At 39.9% G+C, this 12,533-nt stretch overlaps 1 protein-coding gene across 1 annotated transcript in view; it reads left to right on the top strand.

Moving 5' to 3' along the window:
- dnaaf11 (dynein axonemal assembly factor 11) overlaps positions 1-12,533 on the top strand; it is a 60,813-nt gene that overhangs the window by 1,701 nt on the left and 46,579 nt on the right. Inside the window, exons 2-6 of the mRNA XM_079570159.1 lie at positions 2,736-2,903; positions 4,736-4,813; positions 5,218-5,390; positions 7,824-8,005; positions 10,515-10,625. Of these exons, the coding sequence (XP_079426285.1) occupies positions 2,736-2,903; positions 4,736-4,813; positions 5,218-5,390; positions 7,824-8,005; positions 10,515-10,625 (712 nt within the window). The remainder of the gene's footprint in view (positions 1-2,735; positions 2,904-4,735; positions 4,814-5,217; positions 5,391-7,823; positions 8,006-10,514; positions 10,626-12,533) is intronic.

Below are 12,533 nucleotides of genomic sequence, written 5' to 3'. Positions count from 1 at the left end.
TTTCAAACATGACCATATATGGGTGATTCCAGAGACGCCGTCTGTATTTATTGATAGAGGTAAAGTTCCACAGCCGTTTGACTCACACATTTCCCATTGACGTAACATGGTCGGCACAGGCTTAAAACTTGAAAATTGAAAGTAAACTTGAAAATAAACTGAAATTTTACCCCTATATAACGCTACTACTACTGACATCTGTGGCATTCCAATAAAAGACACAGCAACATATCTAGGCATTAAAAAATCAAAAGAGGATAAGAACTTGGCTAACAACAACATTTTGCCTGTCACTGATGCAATCAAAAAGAAATGTAATTGTTGGCTGGCTAGAGACTTATCCATATATGGTGGAGTGCTATTAAGCAAAGCAGAAGGCATGTCAAGAGCCTCTTACATGTTTTCAACACTAGATGTCCCCAAAGCTCTCTGTTCCAACTGTGATAACATTTTGTTCAACTTCCTCTGGAAGAACAAGTCTCATAAAATCAAAAAATCTGATCTCTCCAACAAATTAGCTGAAGGGGGTTTAGATGTTTTATCATTTACTACTTTTAACCAAATACTCAAAATAAATTGGCTTAAAAAATTTCTAAAGAACTCCCCAATTTTTTCTTCAATAAGTTAGGAGGTCTACATTTTTTGTTGCGATGTCCTTTTGCCATGGGGAAACTGCCTGTAAAATTAGCTAACTTTCATCAACAGCTTTTGCTATGTTGGTCTTTATTATTCAAACATAACTACTCTCCTCACAATTGCATTTTATGGAACAATGCTTACAGAGTGCTTATTCAAAATTATACATAGATATTACCCGGTAAAAGATTATATTTGTCGTTTTGTCAGTAACAATTGCTCCTTTTGTCAAGGTGATGGTGAAAGTATTGAACTTTTATTTGTGGAATGTCCTTTTGTCTGCACTTTTTGGTCTGATTTACAGAACTATCTCACAAGAATATTTAGTAAGAGTATTACATTGACAAAAATTCATATTTTACTGACCTTTGATAATACTACCTTCACTTCAGATGAATCATTTATAATAAACTTAATTATAATACTAGCAAAATATTATATTCACAAAATGAAATGGAGTGAGAAAATACCCTCATGGTTCCATTTTTTTATTTTTATTTTTTTATTATCTTTTTATTTCACATAAGTTGCAAACAAGACAGTCTATGTGGTTTTTCCTCTTATGTCCCACCCACTTCCCACAAAACACACAAATAAAGTAAAATAATAATGACAAGAAAATTAATTAAAAATAAAAAAATAAAATAAATTAAAAAATAAAATAAAAAACCTTGTTACACTTAGCACTATGAATAGCAGTAATAATGAGTAGCAGTACTAATCATAGGGATGTCATGATCGTTTTTTTTTTGGGGGGGGGAGGGTTTCCCCCTTTCCTTTCCCTTCCCCTTTTCTTCTTTACACCATTGTTATTATCATTTTATCATTATTATGTATAATAATATTAATAATGACTGTTTTATTGTTTTCTCTCCAGTTTCATTCCATTTTTTTACTCGACTTTCTTTCTTGATTTCTTTCTTTTTGTTTATTTATTTTCTTTTCAATTGAGTTGAAATTTTTTTTCATCCTAATTGAAATTTAATTTAAGGGAGATCAACTTAGAGAGTTTTGGTCATCACAACATCGATATGAAACGTGTACTGCAACAGGACTGATACAGGTATAAAGCAGCAACCATCATTTCATGCCAACCAATTCCTACTTACACAACATCCAAAGGTACATTTATACATATGATTCCTGAACAGATGACACAATATTGTTACAAATGATAAATAATAAGGGTCTTAGCCCATAGTCACTTTTCTAAAGGAATCGTCCATGCTTAAAAGTAATGGGTCCCATAGTTCATGAAAGGTTTGGGTCTGGTTATATTTTTCAAAAGTCAGCTTTTCCAGTGGTAAAAACTGAGACAAAAATGTTTTGAAATTTGGAGGAGATTCATCCTTCCAGCGTGTAAGTGGTAAGTGGTTCCATTTTAAAGAATCTGATTAAAAAAATTATTTTGCCTCCCTTGAGAAAATGAATGTAAATAATAAAAAACTAATTAAATCCATCACTCTTCTTGAAAAATACAATCTTATTGTAAATTAGCAGACCCCTGTGTTTTGTTGTTGTTGTTGTTTTGTCTTATAGATTGTTTATTTGAACATGAACATGTTACATCTATGTGTAAGATAATTTTGATTGAAAATGAGCATATTGTAGTAAATTGTATACATTTGCACTGATGATAAATAAAAAAATAAAAAAAATACATGGTTGGCACAGCAACAGTTTAAACTTTTCCCCTATTTATGTCATTTCCTGTCGGTGTCCAACAAGGAAGTGAAACAATAAACATCACAAGAATGGTCAAACTAAAGAAAACTTGGTAAAAGGTTAAGCAAAATCTTGAATATAGTGTTTTTGCAATAATTGTGTCATACACACTTTAGGTCATGGACAGAGTGTGTGACTGCTTTGTGCTCTGCAAAACAGTAGCCTTTACCCCCCTGTCCTAGTTCCTGCTAAACTGGTGGATCTCTAACTTTAAATTGATGAACTCTGTAATTACTCTCTGAAATCTGTCTGCTGTCCCTTCTAAGCTCATATGAAGTGTAGTTAGTCAGCATCATAATGACAGCCTGTAATCCTGTATAGTGCATGTGGTAAGCTTGTTGTGTAGCATGTCGTAAGCGTGTTAATGTGCACAGTCACGGAGGAGCTGGTGCGGCGGCGGGCGGAGCACAATGACTGTGAGCTCTTCTCTCTGGAGGAGCTGTCTCTCCATCAGCAGGACCTCCAGAAGATCCAGTACCTGGAGCACTGGTGCAGGGAGCTGCGCATCCTCCTGCTGCAGAACAACCTCATCCCCAAGATCGGTCAGTGTCCAAGCATGCCGCCTTCAGACTTAAGTCTCGGTTTACTCTGAGTTTAAGAAGTGAAATCCCGGTCTAAGTATTAATCCTGGGTTAAAGGTGTATTATGTAACTTTTTATGTGGGGAAAAAGTAGATCCTTTTGCACACTTGACCTCTGAGTGACCCAGCGGCTGTGTGGGTGTTTTTTTTGTGTGATTATTTTCATGGCACCTTTATTTTCACGTTGATCATGCGCCAGGATTAATCTTTTTTTAGGGTTTCTGGTAGGTTTTTGGATGTATTGTCTGGGTAACCATGGAGATGGTTCCTTCAGAATCAGAATTGTTTCATTGGCAACAGGTTCACAACTAGGAATTTTGTTTGGTTCAATTGTGCAACAATGAAACATAAAACATGCAACACATAACTTTGATAAATAATAAACTATAAAATCTATAAATCTATAAAAGCTATAAGACTATAAGGGCATACATTACAAAATCAAAATATGATCAAGACAACAGCAATTTGACATAGATGTTACAGATGTGCCTTGTGTCGCAGCAGATCTGAGTGTGGACAGACCACGTGGTGCAATAGAGCAGTGCAAATGGTTGGAACAGGTGATTACGCTCATGTGGTTGATACAGTTATTAGGCCCGAGCGCCATCAGAGCTGGTGAAGGGCCTCTTGTAATCCGCTTCGCTCCGCGCACTCCCCCAAAGTGCACGGAGTGCTCCCCTCCTCTCAAACACTCACTAACGCGCTCTTCTTGACGTCCTGTGCACATAAATATATAATGGGCCATCTTGATGAGGGGCTGATGGTTGGCTCCCATTTGAGGTCCTGGGAGATCAGCAAAGAAAACCTGCCAGGAACCATAAAAAAACAATTGATCAATTGAGTGTCATAATGGCCAACCTGAAAATAAGGACGGCATTAAAAAAACACCTACACAGCCGCTGGGTCATTCAAATGTCAAATATGCAAAAATACCTTTTTTTCCGCATAAAAAGTGACATCATTCATCTGCAAGTTGTTTAACCTGGGTTTAGTCTCCGTTTTGTTTAGCTCTGCTTTAGCTTTTGCTGATTCTATTCCTGCATACTGTGGGGCCTTTTTTATGTTATCCCCTCGACTACATACAGTGGTGCTTCAAATTCCTCTACTACTAAAACATGTATAATAGGGCAAAGACTCCCTTGATAAAGAGATAATGAGTCTCGGAGAGACTTCCTTGTTTAAAGGTGCATTATGCAACTTTTTATGTTTAAATAAAAGTTTATGTTTTGTAATAGTGCATATTTGACCTCTCATTGACCCAGTGGTTGTATGGATGCTTAGTGCCTTTACTTCCATCTCTGTGGTTGTCCAGACATTCCATCCGACAAACTTACCAGAAACCCTAAAAACCTTGAACGTGATAGAGGCCAATGTGATGGAAAATAAAGGCGCCAATACAGCCGCTGATTCAGGTCAACTATGCTCTTACTGAAATGGTCAACTGTGAAAATACTGAAATGAAATTGAGCCTGCTGATCATAAGGCTATGATGCTTCAGGATCCATTTTATTTTAGGTGAAAACCTACCAGAAACCCTAGAAAACAATTGATCATGGAGCGTGTTAGAGGCCACTGGGATGGCATGCTAACCACCCAAGCAGCCGCTAGGTCACTGAAAAGTCAAATACACACAGATACCATTCCTTTTACATAGAAAGTTGCATTGCGCACCTTTAAATAAAGGTTAAATACAGAACCTTGCAGCAGTACATAAAATATGCATGTAAAATATACATATAAATATACATATAAAAATAAACACTGTGATATGATTGTGTATCCTTTCTGCAGAAAACGTGGGGCGGCTGAAGAAGCTGGAGTACCTGAACCTGGCTCTGAACAACATCGAGTTGATCGAAAACCTGGAAGGTCAGTGTCTGCGGAGAGTGTATATATGTATATATGATAAATATCTTTCTAGTTCGTCGGAATAAGGCTAAAAAGAGTGAACAATTGTGATTCCCAAAACATACTTCCTCCTGCCTCAGCTAGGCCACGCTCCCTTTTCTTGACATTTTACAATTCTGCGCTCAAGTGCGTTCATTACACTGACTTGTTAGCATGCCGTTATCTAAAAACGAAACCTTGTATTTACTATTTCTGTGTTTCTCATTCCCACCTTTCTGATCATTTCAATGTATTATTAAACTGCTGAGGTAGCCAAAAGAATGTCTCAGGTCTCGTTAAGTGATGGCTTGGATGAGCTCTACCCGACAGAAGCTGGGTGAGGCGTGTTCTGCCACCGTCTGTAGTCGACTCTTTGTGGTGTCCAGGCTGCGAGTCCCTGCAGAAGCTGGACCTGACGCTGAACTTCGTGGGGCACCTGAGCAGTGTGGGCTCACTGACGCAGAACATCCATCTGAGGGAGCTGTTTCTGTTGGGGAACCCCTGCGCCGAGTTCCAGGGGTACAGGCCGTACGTGGTGACCACTCTGCCCCAGCTACAGGTCAGCACTGGTTTGAATTAGATCATCTAAAACACATTCAGTTGCAGCTTTGAAATGAATCTTCTGCAAAAAAGGATCACTGTCCATGAGCTGTTGTTGTTTCTACGTGCTACAGAAAGCCTTCGCGTTAAACAGAGCCTTGATGTTTCAGCCGCGGGTGGATTTTGCTGAGTCACAGCTGCGTGGGAGACAAAGACACTGCAGCTTCTCTCTCCTCCACAACAGGGGCAGACCCCAGACTGGACAGGTTTCAATCATTACTGGCAAGGGCGTCGGTTTTGGTGATGAGTGATAAACTCCACTTCTTGACAGACCTAGCAAACATTGCCAAAGGGGGTGGGGCTTTTGCGAAAGGCCAATTCGGGCGTTCTGCTCTCCCAAAATTTCATCCGATGGGCCGGGGAGCGACTGAATTTTGCAGTGCATTATGGGTAACAATAGTCTTCGCAAGTTCCGGTTCTGCTGGAGCGTTTTCGCTCGCTCTGCTTGCTTCATCTTCTGCTAAGAGAGGAATATAATTCTGTAGCAGATACTTTATGATGCAGACTTCGACTGTTCCGACTCCCTACATTTGGGGCTTGTACCTCGCGCCCCCCCTCCTGCCTTCAGTGGACACTTTTAGCCACGCACTGCCCCGCTGTACGGTCTCCCGGCTCGGAGCCTCGAAGGCCGGGCAGGATAGCTAAGTGTTGACCCTGGGGTCTGTGAGCTGTCCCTGGGAGACTATAGTAAAAAGCACTGACAGCCTCTGATTATCTCTCTGCCCAAAACAACTTTATTGTGTCTGTGTTTTCACCGGGAGAACATCAGCCATGTCAAAAAAATAAGTCTGTAGCCGAGCTGCTAACCGCTCGCCCGGAGCTAACTAGCTCCTTAACGTCAATACAGCCGGTAACTATATAAAGCAGCCTTTGAGACGATCACACACTGAGCCGGGCTTGATGCATTTGTAGTTTATTGTGGACTTTTCATCAACAATGAGCTGTAGGCGATTGCAACAAGCTAACGGGGCTAACCTGGAATAACCATCGTCCACTGGCACAAAAATAGTCCTTTATTCGGACGTATGGGCTGGATATGAACTTAAATACTGGGGAGATCCTTGTGCAGATCGTGTGTATAGCTATAGTTGAAGATCCATAGGACATGGCAGTAACAAAGAGGGACTAGTTAGAACCAAAACAGCAGTTCTTTTTCAGTCCAGAGCTCCTTCCTACACTTCAGAACACATTCAAACTCACTCGCCCCTGACGTCTAAATCAATCAGTGGTTTTGTTTAGCCCAATATCACAACAGGAGTTTCCTCACAGGGCTGAACAAACCATGAAGGCAATAAAACAGAACAGAAAAGTCTCCATCACCTTCAGTCTGAATACACCTTTTGCTCTATTCACCTTATTCCGGGGGCTCGCGTGGGCGCCGCCTTGAATTGTGTCCGCCCCTTTTCTCCTATGTGTTAACATGGGACTGGAGAAGTCCACATAAAATCAGTCACTACACGAAAACAAAGCCGTTTTTCGGCCGCGCAGAGAAACGGTGCAGTGTTGACATGCTTTTGTTTTACACAAATCAATCGACTAAACATCAGATTTGAGCGGAGAATATTTTCCCTTGTTCTCCGTTTAAATGAACGGGCTTCGCGCTCGACCGGAAGTGTCTGGACAACGGCAGTGCCGGGACAAAGCAAAAAGTGGCAAAAGTGGGCGGGCGGTATAAGTTAATAGTTTCCCGTTGTGTCCAAACTGCTTTTAAATATACAAACCTCCCCTTATTCCTCTGTACGATGTCACAAAAGCTTTATAAAGCTTTGTTTAGCATTTGCGACTTTGAAGACATTAAAATGGCATTGTGACATGTTTTTGTTAACCTGATTTTCAAGTTCATTTCAGTGATGTTTTTATTCAGTAAAAGGCTTTAATTTGACAGTATTTTAGCTTCATTTTTAACAGAACACTCCACTAAATATTGAATAATCTTACTTTAGTTAATCTCGTTGTGAAAATATTAGCCGTATCCTCGAGGTAAGGTAAATATGTTTATGTACTTTCAAGGAAGATTTCCGGAAAACACATTATTTTCACTTTTCAGGTTTGCTCAAAACATTTTCTTTCACCTGGAAACCAAGAACATAATCTTATCCTCCATAGATTTATGTGAGAGCTTGTCATTTCAAAACTCACACTCTGGGACAACACCTTAAAGTTGCACCTACTCACACCAACAGTATTTGGAAGATTTCTTGAGAGAGAAATAAGTTGTTTTTTCTGGACACAATCAATTCCAGAGCTAAGCTGTTCAAAGCAGCTTAAAGAGCCAGAACAAAGCAATACTGTAGGATGGATAAACAGAAGCTCCTCCAACACTGTCTGGCTTGACCCACTGCACTGACGATAACCATTGAAATATAAGCAACCTTCTTTGCATGCTTGTCAGTTCCTGGATGGGAAGGAGATCAGCCGGTCGGAGCGGCTCCAGGCGGTGCAGGAGCTGAAGCAGCTCAGGGCTGATGTCCACCGACAGGAGCAGGATTGTCTGCTGAGGAGGGAGAGGGAGAAGGAGGAGGCCAGCGAGGAGCCAGGAGGTCAGGAGAGGAGGCCACACATCGACGGCACACAGTGAGTATGATGCCAGCATTAGCACCACAGCAGAAGTTTGAAAGTTTGAAAGTGATGAGAGTGACATTTGAAATTAAACAGTCAAATTCCTCCCCTCTTTAAAGGGACACTGCGCAACATTTTGGACTATACTGTTGCCATCAGTGCAAAACTGCTCCTATTGACCAGCTCGACACAGAGAGTGCTATTATTGCAGTGAGGAGGACCTAGGCTATTTAAATCTCAAATTCTACTGACTTTAGTCACATCTCCATGGAGACGAGCTGGAGACGTACCCACTCTCGGTAAAAGTTACAGTCATGTCATAGGAGAGCTGAGCAAAAACACATGTTTGTTTGTATAGTTATGAGGTATTTTTCCAATGATGAAATGATCTATCATGAAATAAATGCTAGTATTTCAATTTTACCTATAAGTGAAAATCCTACACGGTGTGGCTTGCAAAATGAGGAGAAATGATGGCGCAACATTTTCAAAAGCGCATGGTCAAACTCCTCCCCCTCCCCTCCTGATTAGGTCAAAGTGGTATCCCGTGGATACTAATTAGTTGCTGAAATCAGCGAAGGGCCTTTTGAAAAAATATTATTATAGAATGTGTTACCTCAAGTTTCTGATACAGGAGGTCAATTATACACAATCTGATGAATTTGTAAAACATTTAAACTTGCAAACATCACTTTAAGGGGAGACACTACAGGCAAAACTCAATTTGTTCAGTTTTCAGGTTTTAGGCCAAATTGGTCTCTGAACATACAAGCTTTCACCCTGAAACAGAAATTATACCTAATCTTCACAATAACATGTTTAAATATTGCTCTGAGTCAATGTTCCCCCATAGACTTATATGGGAGAATGCAATTTCAAGGGCCTTTTTCTCAAAACAAATTTTTCTGTCATTGTGGCGACACTATGTCCACGTCAGTCGGACCTAAAGACTTCACATTTTCCAGCCTTGGACTGAACAATATTTGAAAGATTTCTTCAGAGGGATTTTTTATTATATAATCCCTAGCCCCATTTATTGAGTTTTGAATGTCAAAAAATGAGGCGAAAATTACATTTTTACACTAAAAAACAGCTTATTTTTAAACTAAACAAGAAATCCAAAATCCCCTCTGAAAAAGTCTTGGTAACTCATTTATCAATAAAATGAAACCATAAATTTGAATGTAGCTCTATCCATTATTCAGATTTCCTCGCCAAAAAGATGGGAAATATGGGGCATTTTAGCCATAAAACTCCTTGTTCTTATATGAAAAGATAAAATGACAGAAAACTTGCCATGTATTTTTTTCTCACATTTATGCCAGTGATCGACAGCAAAAGTTTCAAATTGATATCTGTAAATATACATTTTTTCCCTATTCACCTGCAGTGTCTCGCCTTAATATAGAAAATCTATGAACTTATGGCAAGTTTACGACCATTTGTTAACACTTTACAAGAACAAGTATGAAACATCATTCTGCATAGTTTCATGCGATGTTGGCAGAGGTTCATGAGTCAGTGATAATTGTCTGTAGTGTTTATGCAGAGTAGTTTATTTAACACATTTGTCTGGTTGGTAATATCACGGCGCAGGAGGATTTGGAGTCCATTGTGTGGGTGTTGTAGTTTTTATGAATCAGCTGTTGGTTGTTCCCTCCGTCGGGTTAGGAAGGCTTAGATTGTCCTGAGCCGCTGGAGCTCCTGTTCCTCACTGCTCAGGAACCCCATGGTCGACCTCATGACGTAGGCCTCAAAGATGAAGGAATAGGAGGAAGGAGATGGAGGAAGGAGCTATTATTGACACTTATTAGATGCAGCCTGGATCTCCCATGGCCACACGAGGAGGTCACGTGCTTCATTCATAAACGATCGTGCTTCTCCCCTCACATGCTATATTGCAATTTCTATAATTTATGCGACAAAATGTAAATAATCGATAGAGCCATGTTTAAATGTCTGGTTCTATGTTGTTGATATACTATATTAGTTACAAAGATTTGCTAAGAGGGGATTCTTAGTTGTATTTATTAATGAGGAAATTTGCAAAAATTCAAATTTCACCTTGTTATTGCGGTTCAAAACACAATAAATCAGACAGGAAATAAAGATTGGAAAAATGTTAATGAAATAAAAAAAATCTTGTCAAAACCTTCAAAATATTAAGTACAAGACTGAAAAGAAATGGTGTTTGATGAAGATGAAAAGGCTGTTGAAGTTGCAGTTTTCTCATATGAATCTTTTGAGAAACGTTGAATCAGTGCAATAATTAAACACCATATTGTGGAAATTTGGTCACTTAATTTTTTCCAGGTGAAAGTTCACAAAAAGACCAGAAACCCTGTGAATTCAATTTGTATTGTTTCCTGTGTTGTCTCCCGTTAATGCATCAAATTTCCCTGTATGTGTCTCATTTGTGTGTGATCGGATTTGTTTAGTGTTGCTTTAAACCAGCTCCACTTCATTTTTATTTCTTCATCTGCTCCTCTTCATCGTATTGACTGCACGCCTGTGGCTCCTGCAGGTGTGACGAGGAGCAGGCCGAGTATGATTTCTGGAACAGCCCATGTTCCAACAGCCCCGAGTCTCGACTGGCCGCTCACAGACACATGGAGGAGAAACGCAAGGCCAGAGAGTAAGTCAAGCTCTCCAAAATCCTATCACTGAAGCTCACATTCATCTAAAGGCTTGGATCAAATGTGCTATGACTCTGGTTAGACTTGAGGTCAAGGTCAAGGTCAAGGTCAAAGTTTATTTATAAAGCACATTTAAAATACAGTTGACACTGCCCAAAGTGCTGTACATGTTTCAGTGCGAGACAAATATATATATATACATACACACAGTACAAAAGAACAACATGGAATGATCAACTCAGCTCGTGTTAAAAGCCAATGTGTAGAGGCGTGTTTTTAAGAGTGACTTAAAACTCTCAATGGATGAGGCTGATCGAATGCTCAAAGGGAGCTCGTTCCAAAGTTTGGGTCCAGCGACTGCAAACGCTCTGTCACCTCGGGTTTTTTTCTTAGAGCGGGGACAGGTTAAAAGCTGTTGGTCACATGACCGCAGGGCTCTCACAGGAGAATACAAAGTCAACATTTCAGACAGATACTCTGGAGCCAGGCCATTCAGTGATTTAAAAACCAACAATAGGATTTTAAATTGTATCCTGAAGGGCACCGGGAGCCAATGAAGAGACTGTAGTACAGGAGTTATGTGGTCATAGCGCCTGATGCCTGTTAGGAGCCGTGCAGCTGCGTTCTGTACGAGTTGCAAACGACGAATGGATGCAGCATCAAGACCGTGGTACAGAGAATTGCAATAGTCCAGACGTGTAGAAATAAACATGTGGACTTGAATCCAAAACCTTTCCATGTCTTTTCATTATGAAAGCTGTAAGTCCAATGCACCAGAATAGGGGAAAGAATGAAGCGAATCCACTGTGATGGTGCACCGTCTGCTGGATAGACAGATCGAGACCGATCATCTTTTAGGAAGGTTAGTGACGATATGTTGATCTACTTAACGCACGTGAGGAGTTAGTAATTTAGTTATTTCCATTTTTTTCATTGCTTCTGTTGATTGCTAAAGACAACGTAACTTAGAACAGCAAAGAGTCAGAATCAGAATAGTGTTTTTTGCCATGGTTATGAACAGGGTCACAACTAGGTTTTTTTTTGGTCAATTGTGCAACATGAATCATAAAACAAATAACATACAACTTAGAGAATAAACTATAAACTTTAAACTATAAGGACACACGTAAGAAGATTAGATTTAAACGATGCTACAGACAACAGGAATTGCTTGTTATTTTTTTTCCTAAATGACTCTAACCCTAATCGTAATCCAAATGACCCTAACCTAACCTAACCTAACCTAACCCTGATCCTAGTCCTAAAAACCCTAACCTGATTAACCCTAATCTTAACCTAACCCTAATGACCCTAAAGTAACCCTAACAATAATTGTTAAACTAATATATACAAACATTGGCTATTTCATCATTCCCTGTTCACTGTACTAGACTTGCAACTGGGGATGTGCGTATATATTTTTGCTGTTAAACATTTAATTAACGAACAATACCGTCGTTGATCCGCTCCTACCAGCAGAGGGCGTACTGTCACCGTGAATCAGCCTCACCGTCTGCAGCTTTCCATTATTGACGAACCACAATGAGCCATGCAGAAACAGTTACTGCAATTAACCACGCTAGTTTTTTGATCACTTGTAACGTCTTGATCAAATATTTCTGTGGTACTTAAAGAGGGGGTATTATGCTTTTTTCAGCCACATAGCACCAGTCTATGGCACACTACAATGATGACGAAACCTTCTGTTGGTCTGTAAATGCAGTAAATTAGAATAACTGCCTTGTATAAAATTGCTCTTTCAAAATGGCGGTAGCAAAAGACTTGAAATAGGCCCCTGTCTCTTTAAGAACCTCTGACCCTTTCCGACACGCCCCCTCCACACGCTGTCTGTGGCATCACAACAACACTGCGCTCGTTGTCTCAACTGTATTGAAACTACGATCGGT

The sequence above is a fragment of the Gobius niger genome, assembly GCF_951799975.1.
Source record: "Gobius niger genome assembly, chromosome: 13".
Taxonomy (NCBI): Eukaryota; Metazoa; Chordata; class Actinopteri; order Gobiiformes; family Gobiidae; genus Gobius; species Gobius niger.
This window is presented reverse-complemented; position numbering and strand designations above follow the sequence as displayed.